Source organism: Coregonus lavaretus (assembly GCF_964263955.1).
Source record: "Coregonus lavaretus genome assembly, chromosome: 17".
Taxonomy (NCBI): domain Eukaryota; kingdom Metazoa; phylum Chordata; class Actinopteri; order Salmoniformes; family Salmonidae; genus Coregonus; species Coregonus lavaretus.
In genome coordinates, this window is record NC_140004.1 from 20,778,111 (window position 1) to 20,794,241 (window position 16,131).

A 16,131-nucleotide genomic window follows, 5' to 3' on the forward strand; every position below is an offset into this window, starting at 1 on the left:
TTATATTACAAAATGCCTTTGGAATATGTGTAAATTGTATTGTTATTCAAATACATAATTATGACAACAATACACATTTGGGACCCTTGAAGACCACATTCATTTATGAAGCACAAAACAAGTGCACAGGCAAGAGTCTTATCAGTATTACATGAGACCAAGAAACCTCCAGTTAAACTCAACCACTAACTTAATTAAAACAGGAAATTGCAAGAGAAAGACGATCTAAACAAAATACATGACTATTTCAGTGCTGGTAGCACCCTTGATTGTACAAGGTAAATTCAGTACTGTTAAACACTGGATCTGGAAGTCCAAACTGGCCCAGCATACTGTAGATTTTCTCAGACCTCAGACTGGTAGTTCCATACTGCTATCTCCCCGTTGTCACTGCAGGAGACAAGGAGCCCAGCCTCCTTGGGGTGCCAGGCAATACAGTTGACATCCTGGGTGTGGGCCTTGGGTACATGGGCAGACAGGGAGAAAACAGGCTGGTCTGGGTCAGCGGTCTCATCCTCCTTAAACACACGCACTCCGTCATCACCACATGCAGTCGCCAGGGCACCAGTCAACGGACACCTGAGAACAACATAAGTACTGACTTGGATCTGTGGCTGCATTTTATTAATATATATTTTTTATATAAAGAGGAGGATGCTCACCATGCAATATCATACACTGTCCGTCCATGAAACCCTGAAAGGGTGCAAACACATTTCCAAGCCGCGTCTGTGCCTTCTGTAAAAAATAAATAATAATAATCGGCCGTTTATCCTTACCTTCATTTTCCCCACACATTCCTGCATCTATGGAGCATCTTGCTCACCCTGCCCACCTTCAGGCTGACATTCTTTCCAGATCTTCACAGTACGGTCATCACTGCAGGAGGCCAGTCTCTGGCCACTTGGGTCAAAGGTCAAACCCCAGACAGTGGCTGTGTGACCCTCCAGGGTTGCCCTGCACTCCCAGTCATCATCCTCTTCTTTATAGACACACACATTGTTGTCGTAGCTACATGAGGCCAGGAGCTGCGTAGAGAACATAATTTAGCTTCAGTGGGGAAAGACACAATGCAGAGTACAGAATACTGAAACGATTAGTCCAGAGAAGCCTTGCAATAGCGTTGAGGTGTGAAAGGATTATATAATGTTGCTATTTAGTACAAGGAGTGAAACAGCATATGAAATAGGCAGTACCTCCTGTGTTGGGTGCCAGACAACATGCTTGACATCCTGTGTATGAGAGTTTACCACACTCACACACTCATACTCATCCTCCTCATCCACTGAGAAAGACAGAAACAGACATGATGGTGAGAGACTGTTCAAAACTACATACAGATACACAACAGATGAATGTTATGTGGAACACAAGTAATAACTTGTGAAACAAGCAATGTGATACAAATGTATTTTATTCCTGTGTTAATGCAGCACTAACCCTCCCAGATCCAGACGCTCTTGTCTCTGCTACATGTGGCCAGCAGGTTACCGGATGGGGCCCAGGCCACACATTTGACCTCATTCTCATGTCCTTCCAACACAGTCAAGCACTGAAAGAAACAGAGACAGTGTGATGCTCTCAAGGGCCATATCTTACTATCATCATCATAAAGCGTTTGGTAAGATGTCCGTGGTCGAGAAGCACAGTCCCCTCACCTCAAAGTCATCATTCTTCTTCTTCCAGATGCAGGTTGTGGCATCAAAGCTTGCTGAGGCCAGGTAGTTCCCACATGGGGACCATGCCACCTTTCTGACAGTTCTCTGGTGTCCATCCTGGAGCACTGTCTTGCATTCCCAAGAGTCACCTACACAGACAATCAAAGGGGGTAATTTGTTCTGGTTTCTGCAGGTACATGCTTCTGATAAGGTTCTTTTCACACTTCTGATAAGGTTCATTTCACACAGTGGATTTGTGATATTTACCTTCCTTTCCCCATATCCGAATGGCCCGGTCACCACCACATGAGGCCAGCAATGTGCCCTTGGGGTTCCACGCAACATACCAACAGCGGGAATCTGGATGAGCGTTGAATTTCTGTAGAAGGGCCAAAGTGTCCTTCATTGCTAGTAAGCTTGCTATCTAGCGGCTACTTGCTGCTGGGAACTGATAAGCACAATGTGCAACCACCAAGCTAGTCGTAGCTATGAATTATATCAACAAAACCGTATCTTCAAGGGGATAATGCAAATATCATACACACATAAACAAGGAAGATAGCTAATATCCACTTAAAATATGATATTGTTATCCGGTATATGTAAATACATTTACCAACCACATTTTTACTGAAAACGCTCAACCTCAACTTCCTACTTTGTCTTCCTCTCTGTATCTTTGTTAGTGCTGGCTGCCGATCTAAAGTCCATCTGGCTCCTTACCGCCCCCATCAGTACAGGATGAACATTGCATGTGTTTTCTGGACACCCGGTTCCAAATCGGCCAACGTGTAGCTGCACAATATCCCAGTAAGCGGCGGTAATAACCACAAAAGTACCTTGGTCTGCTATACATCTAAAAAGAAGAAGTGATGAAGCGCAAAGAAGGGTGGTCCACATGCCAGTCCAGTTGGTGGCGGTAATGCACCTTAAAGTTGGTTGCCAACCGCTATATAAATCCACAGAAGAACAAGAACAAGAACAAGGAAGGAAACAATTTTACAGGAAGCTAGCTAGCGAATTGGATGCCTTTTGTTTTTAGCTTAAGAGCTAGTATAAATCCTGATTTGGGCGTTTTAGATACATTTCTTGGCCAGATTGTGAGTATCATATCATCAGATTTTATTTATTATGCCAATTCACGTTACTGTTTTGTTTGAAGTGATTCAATTAGGATTTTAGACTTAGCAAGCTAACGTTATACGGCTCAAACTAAGTAACGTTAGATAGCTAACTTCTGCTGCTAACAGGCCTAGATCGAGATCTTAGCTAGTTAGACTGAAAAGTATCGGTCTATTTTTGAGTAATTTATCATATCACACATTGGGACTCAACAGTTGAAACCAATTTTACAAATAATGTAACCAGTTGACCGTCACTATCGGTTTTGGTGAGCTGATTATAAGGGCGCATTGTCAAACGAAAGCTGTCCGTCCTTTGAGTGACATATCATAGATATACATCAGGCACTGAGTCCTGGTTGAAGACAAATAGGAAACTGAATGACAATGTATGCACCACCTGGTGCCACTGTCCCTGGAAGCCGACGAAGGAGAGGGGGTACCGCACTTCCCAAGCAGCCAGAGCGAAGCCTGGCATCTGCCCTCCCCGGAGCACTCTCCATCACGGCTCTATGTACGGCCTTGGCCGAACCAGCTTGGGTCCGAGTTCACGGAGGGACGTGTCCCAGACAGGAGCTTGGAGTGGCTGATGTCCTGGGATACATTGACCCAAAACTCATGGAGGGTAAGTCATGATTTTGTCAATAGTGTCTCGAAGCACCGAATGTGAAATCACATTGGCATGTTTACACATACGACCTGTGGTTTGTGTTAACTATCACGAACTTCTCCTAAAGATTACTGCGTGAACTCCCAGACCATCTTGCTGATAAGGGTCATTGCTGCCTTCTGCTTCCTGGGCATCCTGTGCAGCCTGACAGCTTTCCTGTTGGATGTCTTTGGGCCCAAGCACCCTGCCCTCAAGATCACCCGCAGATATGCATTTGCACACATTCTCACAGGTATGAAGGGGTTTGGGTGGTGAACAAGAGAGGGAATCAGCTTTTCAGCTGAGTGTGAAAACAATTGCAAGGCAAGGTAGAAACAATGGAAATCTAAAAAATAAAATGTTTCTTCTTTCTCTGCCTGCTGTTATTTTGTATGGTTTCAGTGCTGCAGTGTGCCACAGTGATAGGGTTCTGCTACTGGGCCTCAGAGCTCATCTTGTCACTACAGCAGCAGCACAAGAAGTACCACGGATCCCTCATCTACGTCACTTTTGCCGTCAGCTTCTACCTGGTGGCGGGTGCTGGTGGAGCCTCCATTCTGGCCACAGCTGCCAACCTGCTGCGCCACTACCCCACAGAGGAGGAAGAGCAGGCTCTGGAGCTTCTCTCAGAGATGGAGGAGAGCAGTGAAACATATCCTGCTGATTATGACATTGCCAACCAGTTCCAGCCGCCTCCTGCATACATGCCTTAATGTAGCCAGCCCGGCCGCTTCTTACTCTTACATCCATGCTTCTCTATGAGCACCACTATTGGCCTCATAACAAACATACATACATATACAGATATGTGATCCAATAATTGTACCAAATGGAAATTCTCTGCAAATAGCCTACTCTCCTTTCCATAATCAACATACACTAATGAACACACTTATTTCTTGATTGTGGGTGCTTGAGTGCATGAAAGCTTCCTTTTACGATGGCAGAGATTCAATACTTGAATCTTATTTTCACCACTGAAGCTTTTAGCAATTTGCATGTAAATGGCATTAAGGACATGATCCTTACATGTAAAGCAAGAGAAAGTGGTAATATATGGTGTGTTAATTCATGCACTACTGTGCGGTTTGGGTCTACACCTGGTTATTGAATGACGAGATATGGGTTGAGACTCAACTTGGTATATGACAGTCATGGCTTGACAAAGGTCAAGTTTTGAACAGAGTTTGGAGTTAAAGTCCATTACACAAGGACCTTAAGGGACATACACAGATGTATCATTCTAACAGCTTTTTTCTTGGTAGAGTATTTCATTGTCTTAAAATATAGTTCAATTTATTTTTGTAAGGTAAGAACATTTTGTGTTTTGTTTGTACATTTACATTTGTGACTATGAAATTTGGCCAAAAGAATAATGAAATTCATTACATTAAATTGTTTCAATTTATTTATATCGTAGGTAAAGAATCCAAGTAGTACATCTCTCCATAATAGTGTAACATCTTCATAAATGTGTTCAATTATAAATCTACTGATGTCTTGTCACAGATTTCTTACATGAATACAATGCCAAAAAATATGCAACACCGTTTCTGGGTGGTCATTACAAAAGGTACAATTTGAATTTGTTTTTCTTGAACTTCTTCATATAGTGGTTGGCAGGATAATATTTATAAATAATTTTAAACGAAACTTCCTACATTTTGTTAATAAGTAGGTATGTGTGTAGCAGCATCCAAACGTTTTCCCAACAGATATTATCAATAAAACATTTCCAATAGGGCATGACATTACAACATCCCGCTGAAACAAGGCTTGTATAGCTATATTGTTGTTGAATAGACCAAAATAACAAATCTTTCCAACTGATAGGTATGTTCTGAGGGTCAGGTCTTGACACGTTCCTGAATAATAAAGCAACACCTGAGGGAATGGCATCTAAAACAATTGCAAAAATCTTTAGGTGTTACAGGGATCTTGTAAAGTGATAAGAATTCATTATAATTAAGTAAAAAACAAACAAAAACGTCACAAAATGGCGTCATAATATATGCACTTACTCTTCCGAACTGTTTCGGCTGGACTCAACTTGGTATATGACAGTCATGGCTTGACAAAGGTCAAGTTTTGAACAGAGTTTGGATTTTCCACAGTGGCAGTAGTATTTGGCCCTTGGTTTGAAACTTTAAATGCCCACTGAACATCCAAAACTTGGTGACTTGCCTGCCATGTGAATATTATTTTACATTTTATCACTTAAACCCAATAAAAGGCACCAAGATTACATAGACACTGAATTGTGGACATTTATTTTTCAATTGAAATGGACCATTATATATTAACTGCCTGTCCCTGGTGTGGTAAATGTTTTTTTATATGTGTATGAAAGGCACTGTTTTGCATTTTATTTAGTCTTGCAGTTGTGAACTTGGAAATTAATAGGTTTTCAATATTCTGTAAGATTGGTTCGTCATGGAAGTAAAAAAATGTTTTACATAAACATGGCTAGTGATTGAGGCACTCATTGCTGTGAAAGAAATTGATGGGAAACCATGAGAAATGTGAAGTCTCATCATTTTGCAATGCACGTTATTCAAAATGTTCCTATGTTGGACAAATAGAGGAACATTATTTTCTCATTACAACAATGGGCAATATGGGTAGAACTTCATTGTATAATCATCTATCCACAATGCATTGGTAATTTCATAAATTAAGTCATTTCACTTAAATATACACAACTGATTGACAACTTTTATTTGTACTTTGTGATTACTTGGCTTGAGTTATGTGACAGTAGTGTGTTGTCTGTGCATGAGTTCTTCCCCCTTGATCCTCAAGATTGTGAGAATCTGATTGTAATCATTTGGGATGGAATCCTACACACACCTATCAACTTGTGTTCAGATTCAGCCCTGTACTGCTTAACGTGGTTAATAATGTAGTTGTACCACTGGTGATTTGTTGCTCTATTGTTTCTTTTATTTTGCCATTGTTTCTTTTATTTTAGCCTTTCCCCTCATTGCATTGTTGCTTTACTTTCATCAGTCTGTAAACATGTATGGTGGAGTGTTTATACAAAAGCTGGTCATATTCGAAATAAAAAGAAATGTCCAATTTTGTTTTAGATAATTGCTTTCAATGTAAGATCTGCAAATGTAGGCTCTTACCCAGCTCCACGAGGGTACTAAAGGTGGCATGCTTCAGTTCGGCTAGCGCCTAGCTTAGGCGAACCGAACAAGCGTGCTCGCATACTCTCTTAAAAGTCCTTCGCTTGAAAAACGAGAAAAAAAGCGGCAATAGTACTGTTTGTCCATTTTGAGACGCCGTAGCCAGTAATACGCTTCCTCAAAATAGTCAGTATTCATTTAAAATAACGCAAGAAATCTGTAATTAATTCTGACGTTTTCGCCGAGGAGATCTTAGTAGCGCAGTATTTTCAATGAAAAAATGACGACGAAGGGGCATAGACTTCGGCTTGCCTCGAGAAAAATCATGTGTGCCCAAACAGCCGAAAACCCCCTTTTTATTATTATTATTATTATTTTAAAATATGTTATTATTAAAAACAGATCAATACAAAAAGTATATGGTGGAACACAAGTGTATATATAAAGAATATACAAAGGACATTTGGGCTAGGGGTACAATATCACATTGCACAAGGACCTTAAGGGACATACACACATTTATAATTATAACAGCTTTTTTGTTGGTAGAGTATTTAATTGTCATAAAATATAGTTCAATTTATTTTTGTAAGGTAAGAAAATGTGGTGTTTTGTTTGTAAATTTACATTTGTGAATCTGAAATTTGGCCAAAAGAATGAAATTAATTACATTAAATTGTTTCAATTTATTTATATCGTAGGTAAAGAATCCAAGTAGTACATCTCTCCATAATAGTGTAACATCTTCATAAATGTGTTCAATTATAAATCTACTGATGTCTTGTCACAGATTTCTTACATGGATACAATGCCAAAAAAGATGCAACACCGTTTCTGGGTGGTCATTACAAAAGGTACAATTTGAATTTGTGTTTTTCTTGAACTTCTTCATATAGTGATTGGCAGGATAATATTTATAAATAATTTTAAACGAAACTTCCTACATTTTGTTAATAAGTAGGTATGTGTGTAGCAGCATCCAAACGTTTTCCCAACAGATATTATCAATAAAACATTTCCAATAGGGCATGACATTACAACATCCCGCTGAAACAAGGCTCGAATAGCTATATTGTTGTTGAATAGACCAAAATAACAAATCTTTCCTACTGATAGGTATGTTCTGAGGGTCAGGTCTTGACACGTTCCTGAATAATAAAGCAACACCTGAGGGAATGGCATCTAAAACAATTGCAAAAATCTTTAGGCGTTACAGGGATCTTGTAAAGTGATAAGAATTCATTATAATTAAGTAAAAAACGAACAAAAACGTCATAATATATGCACTTACTCTTCCGAACGGTTTCGTCTGGAAGCATAAGGACGCCAAAAATTTGCCCCCTCAGTTCAAACTAATGCCAAAGATATTTATAACTAATCCAGGATAGTTCATCTGTATCGTTTACAGTGGGAGCAAACGGGAAGCATAGTGGGCAGAACCTATATAAAAATAGCAAAACAGTTAAAATGATTAAACAGGTTTCCATCCAACAACCTTTTTATGCGAGTAGAGTACATGTCTGATAAAAAATGTCATGATAGGCCTGATGGAAACAGAACTATGAGGCGTTATGTGTCTATACTTCAATTGTAAAATGTTATATTCAACTAACAACTGATAAGGCAATACCGCAATAGAGTGATTATTGGAAGACTCCAACTGCTCATGCAACGAGAACCGGAAATGCCGACTGCTAAGGGGAGGAGAGTGGACGATTAAGTGGACATTTCATTGCAAACTTAAGTTCAAACTTATTTGGAAGACTGTTGCGGAGAAGTGGAGGGAGGGAGACAGTAGGGGGCAGCTCAGACTGCTATGGAATGTTGAGTGGAAACTTATGTTATGTGGAATGACTAGCTAGTGTAACGGAAAGGAAGGTAAAAGGTCGGATGTTGTGATCGTGTGCTAAAATTGCTTAATTGTTTTGGTTGGTTGCTTCAGCATTGTAATTCATTGGTACTGGTATTGCTAGATAGCTAGCTAATGAGCTAACTGTTGCAAACTATATGCTAACAAGAGCTAATTAAACTAAAGGGGGTCAATGTAAATAGTCCAGGTGGCCATTTTATTAATTGTTCAGCAGTCTTATGGCTTGGGGGTAGAAGCTGTTGAGGAGCCTTTTGGACCTAGACTTGGAGCTCCGGTACTGCTTGCTCTGTGGTAGCAGAGAGAACAGTCTATGACCTGGGTGACTGGAGTCTTTGACAATTTTTTGGGCCTTCCTCTGACACCACCTAGTATATAGGTCCTGGATGGCAGGAAGCTTGGCCCCAGTGATGTACTGGGCCGTATGCACCACCCTCTGTAGTGCCTTACGGTCCGATGCCGTGCAGTTGCCATACCAGGCGGTGATGCAACCGGTCAGGATGCTCTCGATGGTGCAGCTGTGATCTGGGGACCCATGCCAAATCTTTTCAGTCTCCTGAACAACTGTCTTGGTGTGTTTGGACCATGATAGTTTGTTGGTGATGTGGACACCAAGGAACTTGAAACTCTCGACCCGCTCCACTACAGCCCTGTAGATGTGAATGGGGGCATGTTCGGCCCTCCTTTTCCTGTAGCCCACGATCATCTCCTTTGTCTTGCTCACGTTGAGGGATAGGTTGTTGTCCTGGCACCACACTGCCAGGTCTCTGACCTCCTCCCTATAGGCTGTCTTATCTTTGTCAGTTGTATTCCTGGTCGTAATGCTGGTGAGTTACTGCCGCTCTGATGTCCAATAGTTTCCCCCGGCTGTATGTAATGATACAAAACACTTGCTGAGTTAATAATGTAAAAAAATACATAAAAAAACAAAATACTGCAAAGTTTCCTAAGAGCTAGTCGCGAGGCCGCCATCTTCGTCGGCGGCAGGTAAACTGTTTGCTATAGAGCTACCTAGGTTAGCTAGAAAAGCGAAGTGGCCCATCTGGTCAGCATCTAAAACAGCTAGTTAGCTAGCCAAGCTAACTCAACTCCATGATTTACAATAAACTTGAGTTTAGCTTGGTTGGCTAGCTAACGTTTGTGAGAGAGAGCTAGATAGATACTGTAGCCACAATGGAGCAGAATTCAATGTAATCTATCTAGCTAACTAGTTAGTTTAACTAGCTGCTGTTAGCATATAGCTAGCTTACTACAGTTAGCTAGCTATCTAGCAATACCAACTAATTACAATGCTGAACTAACCAACCAAAACGATTAAGCAATTTTAGCAGCACGCGATCACATCAGACCTCATATCTTCCATTCCGTCCCCTGGACTACACTAGCTAGTCATTCCATTCCATAGCAGTCTGAGCTGTAGCTACACATTGTGCCCCCTACAGTCTCCCTCCCTCCACTTCTCCACAACAGTCTTTCTAAGAAGTTTGAACTGACATTTCCACTTAAAATCGTCCACTCTCCTCCCCTTAGCAGTCGTCACTTCCGGGTCTCGTTGCATGAGCAGTTCGAGTCTTCCAATAATCACTCTACTGCGGCATTGCCTTATCAGTTGTTAGTTGAATATTACATTTTACAATCGAGGTAGACACGTATAACGCCTCAAACCCTAGCGCCAATTGGCATGAGAGAAAGATTGATCTTCGGTCATCAAACAGAGCATAAACTCCAAAATAGAAGAGAGACAGAAGGCACAAGCTGTGCTGAAATCCCGTCTGAGAAGAGTTGTGCTGTAGGACGCAGCATTATAATCATAAATTATGCATCACTCCGTTTTGTATGGAGGACTAAAAGTGCCACAATTAAATAAATAAATACACCATTAAATAATTACTTAAATGTGTCATTAATTAATTAAAATTAGAATTAAATACATAAATGTGTAATTAAATGTATCATTAATTAATTCAAATACCGATTCATTTTATGTAAAATACATATATAATTATTTCACTATTTACATTTACATTTCATGATCCTGCATTGCAGTGATTCATGAATTACTTAAAACTGTCAAACTGACCCATCAAAGTCAGTGGGCGGGGCTAACGCGAATCTAGTCTGATCCATTGCTTTGGTCTGAAGTAGAGTAGGCCAACCCGGATAGAGACAATGGAGGATCTCCGTGAACTTTCCAGGGAGTTGGTTAGAGACATTTTAAACTTAGCAGAGGATGTAGAAGCAGGACCTGCTGACCCAGAGCATGTAGCTAGTAAAGCAGAGGAACTTATTGAAGTTGTTGGAGTCATTTCCGCACTTTCCGACGAAGATATCGACCACAGAGTGATTGCAAATCTAGAAGAAGTTGTCCACCGCTTCTCTGGTACCAGGGCACTTCAGGCCCAACACACACAGGGACCGGGGCGTTTGGCGTTTGACATACCGAGTGCAGTTCTGGAGCATCAACTTCTTTGTGGAGTTCCCGCAGTTCAAATTGCAGCGATGTTCGGTGTGTCAAAGAGGACCATCAGGAGGCGCATGCAACAATACAGTTTAAGGTATTTACACTAAATTCATGAGTTTTCTGTTTATGAATTGCTGCTCTCATACACTCGGAAAGAATATGACGTTTAAGGTAACATTACTTGATGTTGTGTTTTTCTTGTTTGTACAGAAAGACAGATCTCTATTCAGCTGTGAATGATGAGGAGTTAGACCGTATTGTAAGTGAAATTCACAGAAGTCATCCAAACACCGGCTACAAGCTAATGCGTGGTCACCTGAATGCAAGAGGTGTGCATGTTCCAAGTGAGTAGATAATAATATGGGCATTATTTAAATGTATTTTTAATTTGGAGCTCTGCCCCTTTGAAAGGTGAAGGAAGCCCGCTTATGGAAAGACATCGCCTCTGAGATGTAGAATGTGTAGAAGAAATGTGAAGAGAAACACACATTTCAGGACGGCTGACTTGTATCATCAGGATAGACATGTCCTGTGATTTTTAGCCTCCTGTTTAATAGAGGTGGAACAATATCTGACAGTAATATTCTCAGCTGTCCGGATGTGCCCCTGCTGTAAAGGGTATAATATAATCATAGAAAAGCAAAATATCATAGGAGGCAAAAAATCTCAGGTCATCTCTGTTCGAGCATGTGGTATCTATCTATCTATCTATCTATCTATATATGTGTGTATATATATGTATATGTGTATATATATGTATATGTGTATATATATGTGTGTATGTATATATATATATATATAAATATATGTATGTATGTATATATGTATGTATATGTATGTATGTATGTGTATATAGATACTTTAAATGAAACATTTACTATAGATTATTGTCTCTTTAAAATCTCCCGAGCTTTTAAAGATCAACCTGTGAGCTGTAGTTTCTACAGTGCATACTATGCAAAGCTGTATTATTTTAAAAAACTGAATAAGTAACATTTCATTTCTCACTGCCTTGGTGACCAAAAATAACAATCTTGTGTAAGGACATGTCAAACTAGTTTTAAGTACAAGACTGATTATGCTTGTCATCCATTCAGGTTCCTGAAGAATATGGGATCGATTGGAACGGACCTCACTGCCTTCATCGAGGCACTGTGTCAGTCCCCGAGGTTCAGCTGGCCCGTGAGCTCTCAGATGAAGAGGTTGCAATTTTGCCAGCTCCAGGAGTTTCTGTTACTGATGCACTTAGACTATATGTAGAGACTGTGGAAGTGTTATCAAGAATCTTAGACTGATGTCCAACCCATGTTTTTATTTGTTGTGTTAGAACAAGCAAGGAAAAACTGAAAGTTTACTTTCCTTTTAAAAGAAAGGAAAAAAAGCTGTTTCTTTGAAGCTTCCTGTCTCATTATGGTCCACAGAATGACTAACATGAATGCTGTACTGTTAGCACTGAAGGTGCAGAACAGTTTGATTTTAGTAAATGGAAGAAAAAAAAGTCAACTACTGCACAGTGTGTTAATGTTTTCAAAGACACTGAACTTGTGTCAATTCCGGAAGATCCCAAGACATGGAAAGATCTGAAACTGTGTCCTTCTGTTCCGGTGTAAGATCTTCATGTTCAAGCTAGAATTAAGACCATACAAGTTATTATATCTGCCCAAGCAATATTTTTTACATGGCAAAGTTTCTTTTAGGTTACATACCAGTTCTATGATGCTCCTGATGTGCAGATCAGGACAGTCTTCTGTAACAACAGTAGCCATTTCAGGGTCCCCATTGAACAGTACATGAATTACAGCAGGACTTAGTCCTGTGACATGGGGACCATCATGCAGAAAGGTGTGGCCCAACATCCTTCCTGCAACCCGGAAGAGGTTGCTTTCAATAAGTGCCTCTGATGCTGCTGGAACAAGATGGTCAGGTTCACCCTCAAATAGCAGTGTTCGGCCCATTCCTCCTGTAAAGTACCAAGAGAGCAGGGAATAAAGTCACAACAATTAACCTCTTAAATACATTAAATAAAAATGTATGATAGATAGATAGATAGATAGATAGATATATTACATCATACTAGTGGCGATTACTTGGCCTGTGGTATTGCTGCTTGTAGAATTCACTTAAACCAAATTGTAGCCTACTCCAAAATGACTTACAGAAGGACCCCAAACCACTTCAAATTCAATTCCCCTGTATACCCTACTACAGACTTACCTGACACAAAACATTGCCCACCGGCCCTCCGCTAAACAGCACATATCCGCGTTCATCAACCACCAGAACGTACGTGTACGCGTGTGTGTGTGTGCGCGCGCATAGAGAGAGGCGGTGTAGAGTGAGTCACGACACAAACAGGTGCTCAGTCAGCGTTGCATGCAGTGTGAGAATGGCAAGCAGCAAGAGCGGCAAAAGCCAATGTGTGCTTCTTTTACCTATATATGTAACGCTATCTTTTGCGTTTATCCAAACGTCGTCAAACTTGGCACTGCACTTACTCGTGACCAGAGCAAGACACCTGTCAAGTTTGAAATCCATCGGACTAACTGAGAGACATGCGCTACAGACAGACATTTCTGCAATTTATAGATGGATTAACCTTCAAAAAATTAGTAAGATACTTACCAAGATCTAGACTGAATCCAAACTGGAGTTTGGATATGATTGTTGTCATAAAGTACCGCATCACTCCCTCTCCGATAGCAACATCACCTGAAATAAAATACTGATAATAACACTGGAAAAAAAGTGGCGGCCTAATACAGGTAACTGGATTTGGTAACATTTAACAAGAAAGGGAGAAAAACTTCTATTGGCTGTAATTCTAGAATAGCATCCTTAATATTGATTATTCCAGATAACAAGAGTATATTGTGCACAATATTCACATAGATACATATAACATTTTTATCAATTATATAATTTTGTGCATTCCATTCTCCCATTTAACAATTCCATATAAGCTACTTGAGTGGTATAAACTGTACTGATGTATTTATATTATAAATGTTATATTACTTACCAACCAGAGTACAATGAAGTGGACATGCCCATTCTTGCTGCTGTTTATAGAATAAGAGAAGCTCCCGTTCCCTGTCCTCTTCAGAGTCCCTTACATCCATCTTCATTCTAAGTGGTTTCCCAGTTGCATGTTCCCTTAGCAGATTCTCTTTGAAAACTTTGGCAGCTTGAGTGGGTTCTTTAATAAGCTTCCATTCTAAACAAACAACAACAATAAAGTTATCTATTACAGAGAGACATATTGTGAGTTGGCATGTTACCTGCATATACAGATATCCTCTCACTCTACAGAACAGGAGGAAAATTCTGTTCATTTCACTGACAAAACGTGAGACCCAACATCTTCAGAACCTGTCACAACGCTGAGTTGACATAAAAACAGCACTACTAAACAACTACAACTAAATATTAGAAAAATAGAAAAACCCAGTTGCATGTTATTAATTGTCTGTAACTGTATTATCTTATCTAATTATATCCTACAGGTGTTATCTTTCTATTAACTTTTCAGTTACACACAATCTTATAGCAACACTATTGTGATGACACAAACCACTGTCTGTTTCTTTGCGATCCAACTCCTCGTTGACAATCACTGCCGGTACTACTGCACTCTCAGCTGATGTTTCAGGCCTCACTGGAACACTGTCACTGACTAGGGCTGTCTCACTATCATTTTCTTCACTTTGGCCTCCCTCTTGTTCTCTTTCTGATTCCTGCATGGGTGTCCTTGAAGTTAACACAATTGAAATGATGGTCATACTCGCTTATTTGTGTGCACAACAATAAGAGAGACATATTCCCAAAGAAAATAAATTATGCTACCCTTGCATTGCTTTAAGAAGTACATACCCATTGCAGCTCAATCTGTGCAGCTTCATCTCTGAAAAGGGAACTTCCTTCTGACAAGTGATGCAGGGGATGACTGGACCAGAGGCAGGACGTGAGCTCTCCTAACAACAACAACAAATGGCTTTTAATTAATGATTAAAAGTCACCAGTAATCTTTGTTTTGATTATGTATTAAACTAAGTCTCTGTAAATGTATGTACACAATCTAAGGGTAGATCCTGTTGAAGTGGACGTATGTAGATTGTAGCCTGTCCAATCATCGTCGATGGATCTTTCAGATAGGCAAGGGTGTATCCAGTGCTGGGACACTGAAGCAACGCAAGATTTCGACTGCGAGTAGATCCTACAAGTTTTAGAAATTCAAAGCCTCCCCCTTGTTGGAGCTTCGGAAACACTTCCATCAGTTTATTTGTTATAACCATGGGATCGTGGTCATTCCCTGGAGAAAAAAACAAAACAAAATCATAACTCACCTCACCTTAAATTAAGCAAATAAGCCTGTGATAACTATTATTGACACTATGAACACCAATTAAGTTTGAGTCACTATAAAAAGAAATGCAAATAATTTCAACAAGCCACAGACAGTACAAACTTTTTTTACTTTTGGTAAATGCCTAGTTTCGCACTGACCTGAAAATGTTACTTTTTGCTCTCCAAGTCCTGAAGTAAGAAGTTCAGCTTTAAACAGTACGCTTGGAATTTTATCCGCATTGTGGTCAGCCAAACAACAGACAGTGTGTGTGTGTAGCTTCTTCGGCTAACTTGGACTTGTGCTGGTCGTCTCGTCATATTCCTTCTGGCTCCAATGTTATATGGCGCAAAGAGCCTTGCTACCTCCGCTGCAACACAGAAAAACGTAACAGCTCAATGGTCACCAGTCAGCTAAAACAGCCTCTACTTCTATCTTGGGATGCTCAAGCCAGCTAACACAATTTAGCCGATTAGCGAACTAGCTAGGTTTATGCTTCCCCCCCCTAAACCAACGTAGAGGTGAATAGCGCCACCCAGTGTATTGGAATGTGTTCAGTAGCTCTGCATCAATCCATTATCCGGAATTGATTTGTCTTGGCTTGATGCAGAGGGTAACCAATCAGGCGTTAGGTTCCGCCTACCAACTTTTGATGGGTCAGTTTGACAGTTTTAAGTAATTCAGGAAGCACTCCAACGCAGGACCATGAAATGTAAATGTAAATAGTGAAATAATTATATATGTATTTTACATAAAATGAATCGGTATTTGAATTAATTAATGACACATTTAATAACACATTTATGTATTTAATTCTAATTTTAATTAATTAATGACACATTTAAGTAATTATTTAATGGTGTATTTATTTATTTAATTGTGGCACTTTTAGTCCTCCATAG

The 16,131-nt window shown here is 40.0% G+C and overlaps 3 protein-coding genes across 5 annotated transcripts; 1 reads left to right on the plus strand and 2 right to left on the minus strand.

Annotated features, from left to right (window-relative positions):
- Window positions 1-72: 72 nt before the first annotated feature.
- Window positions 73-2,345, minus strand: LOC311145105 (putative cytosolic iron-sulfur protein assembly protein ciao1-B). Of its 2 annotated transcripts, none has more exons than XM_084181291.1 (7): window positions 1,926-2,345; window positions 1,659-1,807; window positions 1,441-1,552; window positions 1,197-1,285; window positions 836-1,028; window positions 663-738; window positions 73-579 (listed from the first exon to the last, which is right to left on the minus strand). In XM_084181291.1, exons 1-7 carry the CDS (start codon window positions 2,062-2,064, stop codon window positions 345-347), a joined length of 993 nt encoding a protein of 330 aa, XP_084037417.1. In that variant the 5' UTR covers window positions 2,065-2,345; the 3' UTR covers window positions 73-344. The 2 variants fall into 2 exon arrangements, with proteins under 2 accessions (XP_084037417.1, XP_084037416.1); XM_084181290.1 differs by having other exon boundaries at window positions 827-1,028; window positions 1,926-2,336.
- Window positions 2,346-2,619: 274 nt separating this feature from the next.
- On the plus strand, window positions 2,620-6,506 carry LOC311145166 (transmembrane protein 127-like). The gene is made up of 3 exons (XM_084181373.1): window positions 2,620-3,404; window positions 3,517-3,681; window positions 3,831-6,506. Exons 1-3 carry the CDS (start codon window positions 3,161-3,163, stop codon window positions 4,139-4,141), a joined length of 720 nt encoding a protein of 239 aa, XP_084037499.1. The 5' UTR covers window positions 2,620-3,160; the 3' UTR covers window positions 4,142-6,506.
- Window positions 6,507-12,178: 5,672 nt separating this feature from the next.
- On the minus strand, window positions 12,179-15,479 carry LOC311144188 (uncharacterized protein). Of its 2 annotated transcripts, XM_084180195.1 has the most exons (6): window positions 15,391-15,479; window positions 14,758-15,196; window positions 13,907-14,101; window positions 13,510-13,596; window positions 12,594-12,847; window positions 12,179-12,513 (listed from the first exon to the last, which is right to left on the minus strand). In XM_084180195.1, exons 2-6 carry the CDS (start codon window positions 14,759-14,761, stop codon window positions 12,415-12,417), a joined length of 639 nt encoding a protein of 212 aa, XP_084036321.1. In that variant the 5' UTR covers window positions 14,762-15,196; window positions 15,391-15,479; the 3' UTR covers window positions 12,179-12,414. The 2 variants fall into 2 exon arrangements, with proteins under 2 accessions (XP_084036321.1, XP_084036320.1); XM_084180194.1 differs by lacking the exons at window positions 14,758-15,196; window positions 15,391-15,479 and adding an exon at window positions 14,459-14,629.
- Between the last annotated feature and the right edge of the window lie 652 nt (window positions 15,480-16,131).

Bases quoted from the DNA above. Each gene is read 5' to 3' on its own strand.
- LOC311145105 (XM_084181290.1), bottom strand. From the start codon at position 2,064: ATGAAGGACACTTTGGCCCTTCTACAGAAATTCAACGCTCATCCAGAT. The intron at 1,286-1,440 runs GTTAGTGCTGCA...TGTCTTTCTCAG, and splicing joins GAGCGTCTGGATCTGGGAGG to TGGATGAGGAGGATGAGTAT. The intron at 739-826 runs GTGAGCAAGATG...TATTTTTTACAG, and splicing joins TCAGCCTGAAGGTGGGCAGG to AAGGCACAGACGCGGCTTGG.
- LOC311145166 (XM_084181373.1), top strand. From the start codon at position 3,161: ATGACAATGTATGCACCACCTGGTGCCACTGTCCCTGGAAGCCGACGA. The intron at 3,405-3,516 runs GTAAGTCATGAT...CTTCTCCTAAAG, and splicing joins TGACCCAAAACTCATGGAGG to ATTACTGCGTGAACTCCCAG. The intron at 3,682-3,830 runs GTATGAAGGGGT...GTATGGTTTCAG, and splicing joins ATTTGCACACATTCTCACAG to TGCTGCAGTGTGCCACAGTG.
- LOC311144188 (XM_084180194.1), bottom strand. From the start codon at position 14,627: ATGCAGGAATCAGAAAGAGAACAAGAGGGAGGCCAAAGTGAAGAAAAT. The intron at 13,597-13,906 runs GTAAGTAATATA...ATTTTATTTCAG, and splicing joins ACTTCATTGTACTCTGGTTG to GTGATGTTGCTATCGGAGAG. The intron at 12,514-12,593 runs GTATGTAACCTA...TCTTAATTCTAG, and splicing joins TCAGGAGCATCATAGAACTG to CTTGAACATGAAGATCTTAC.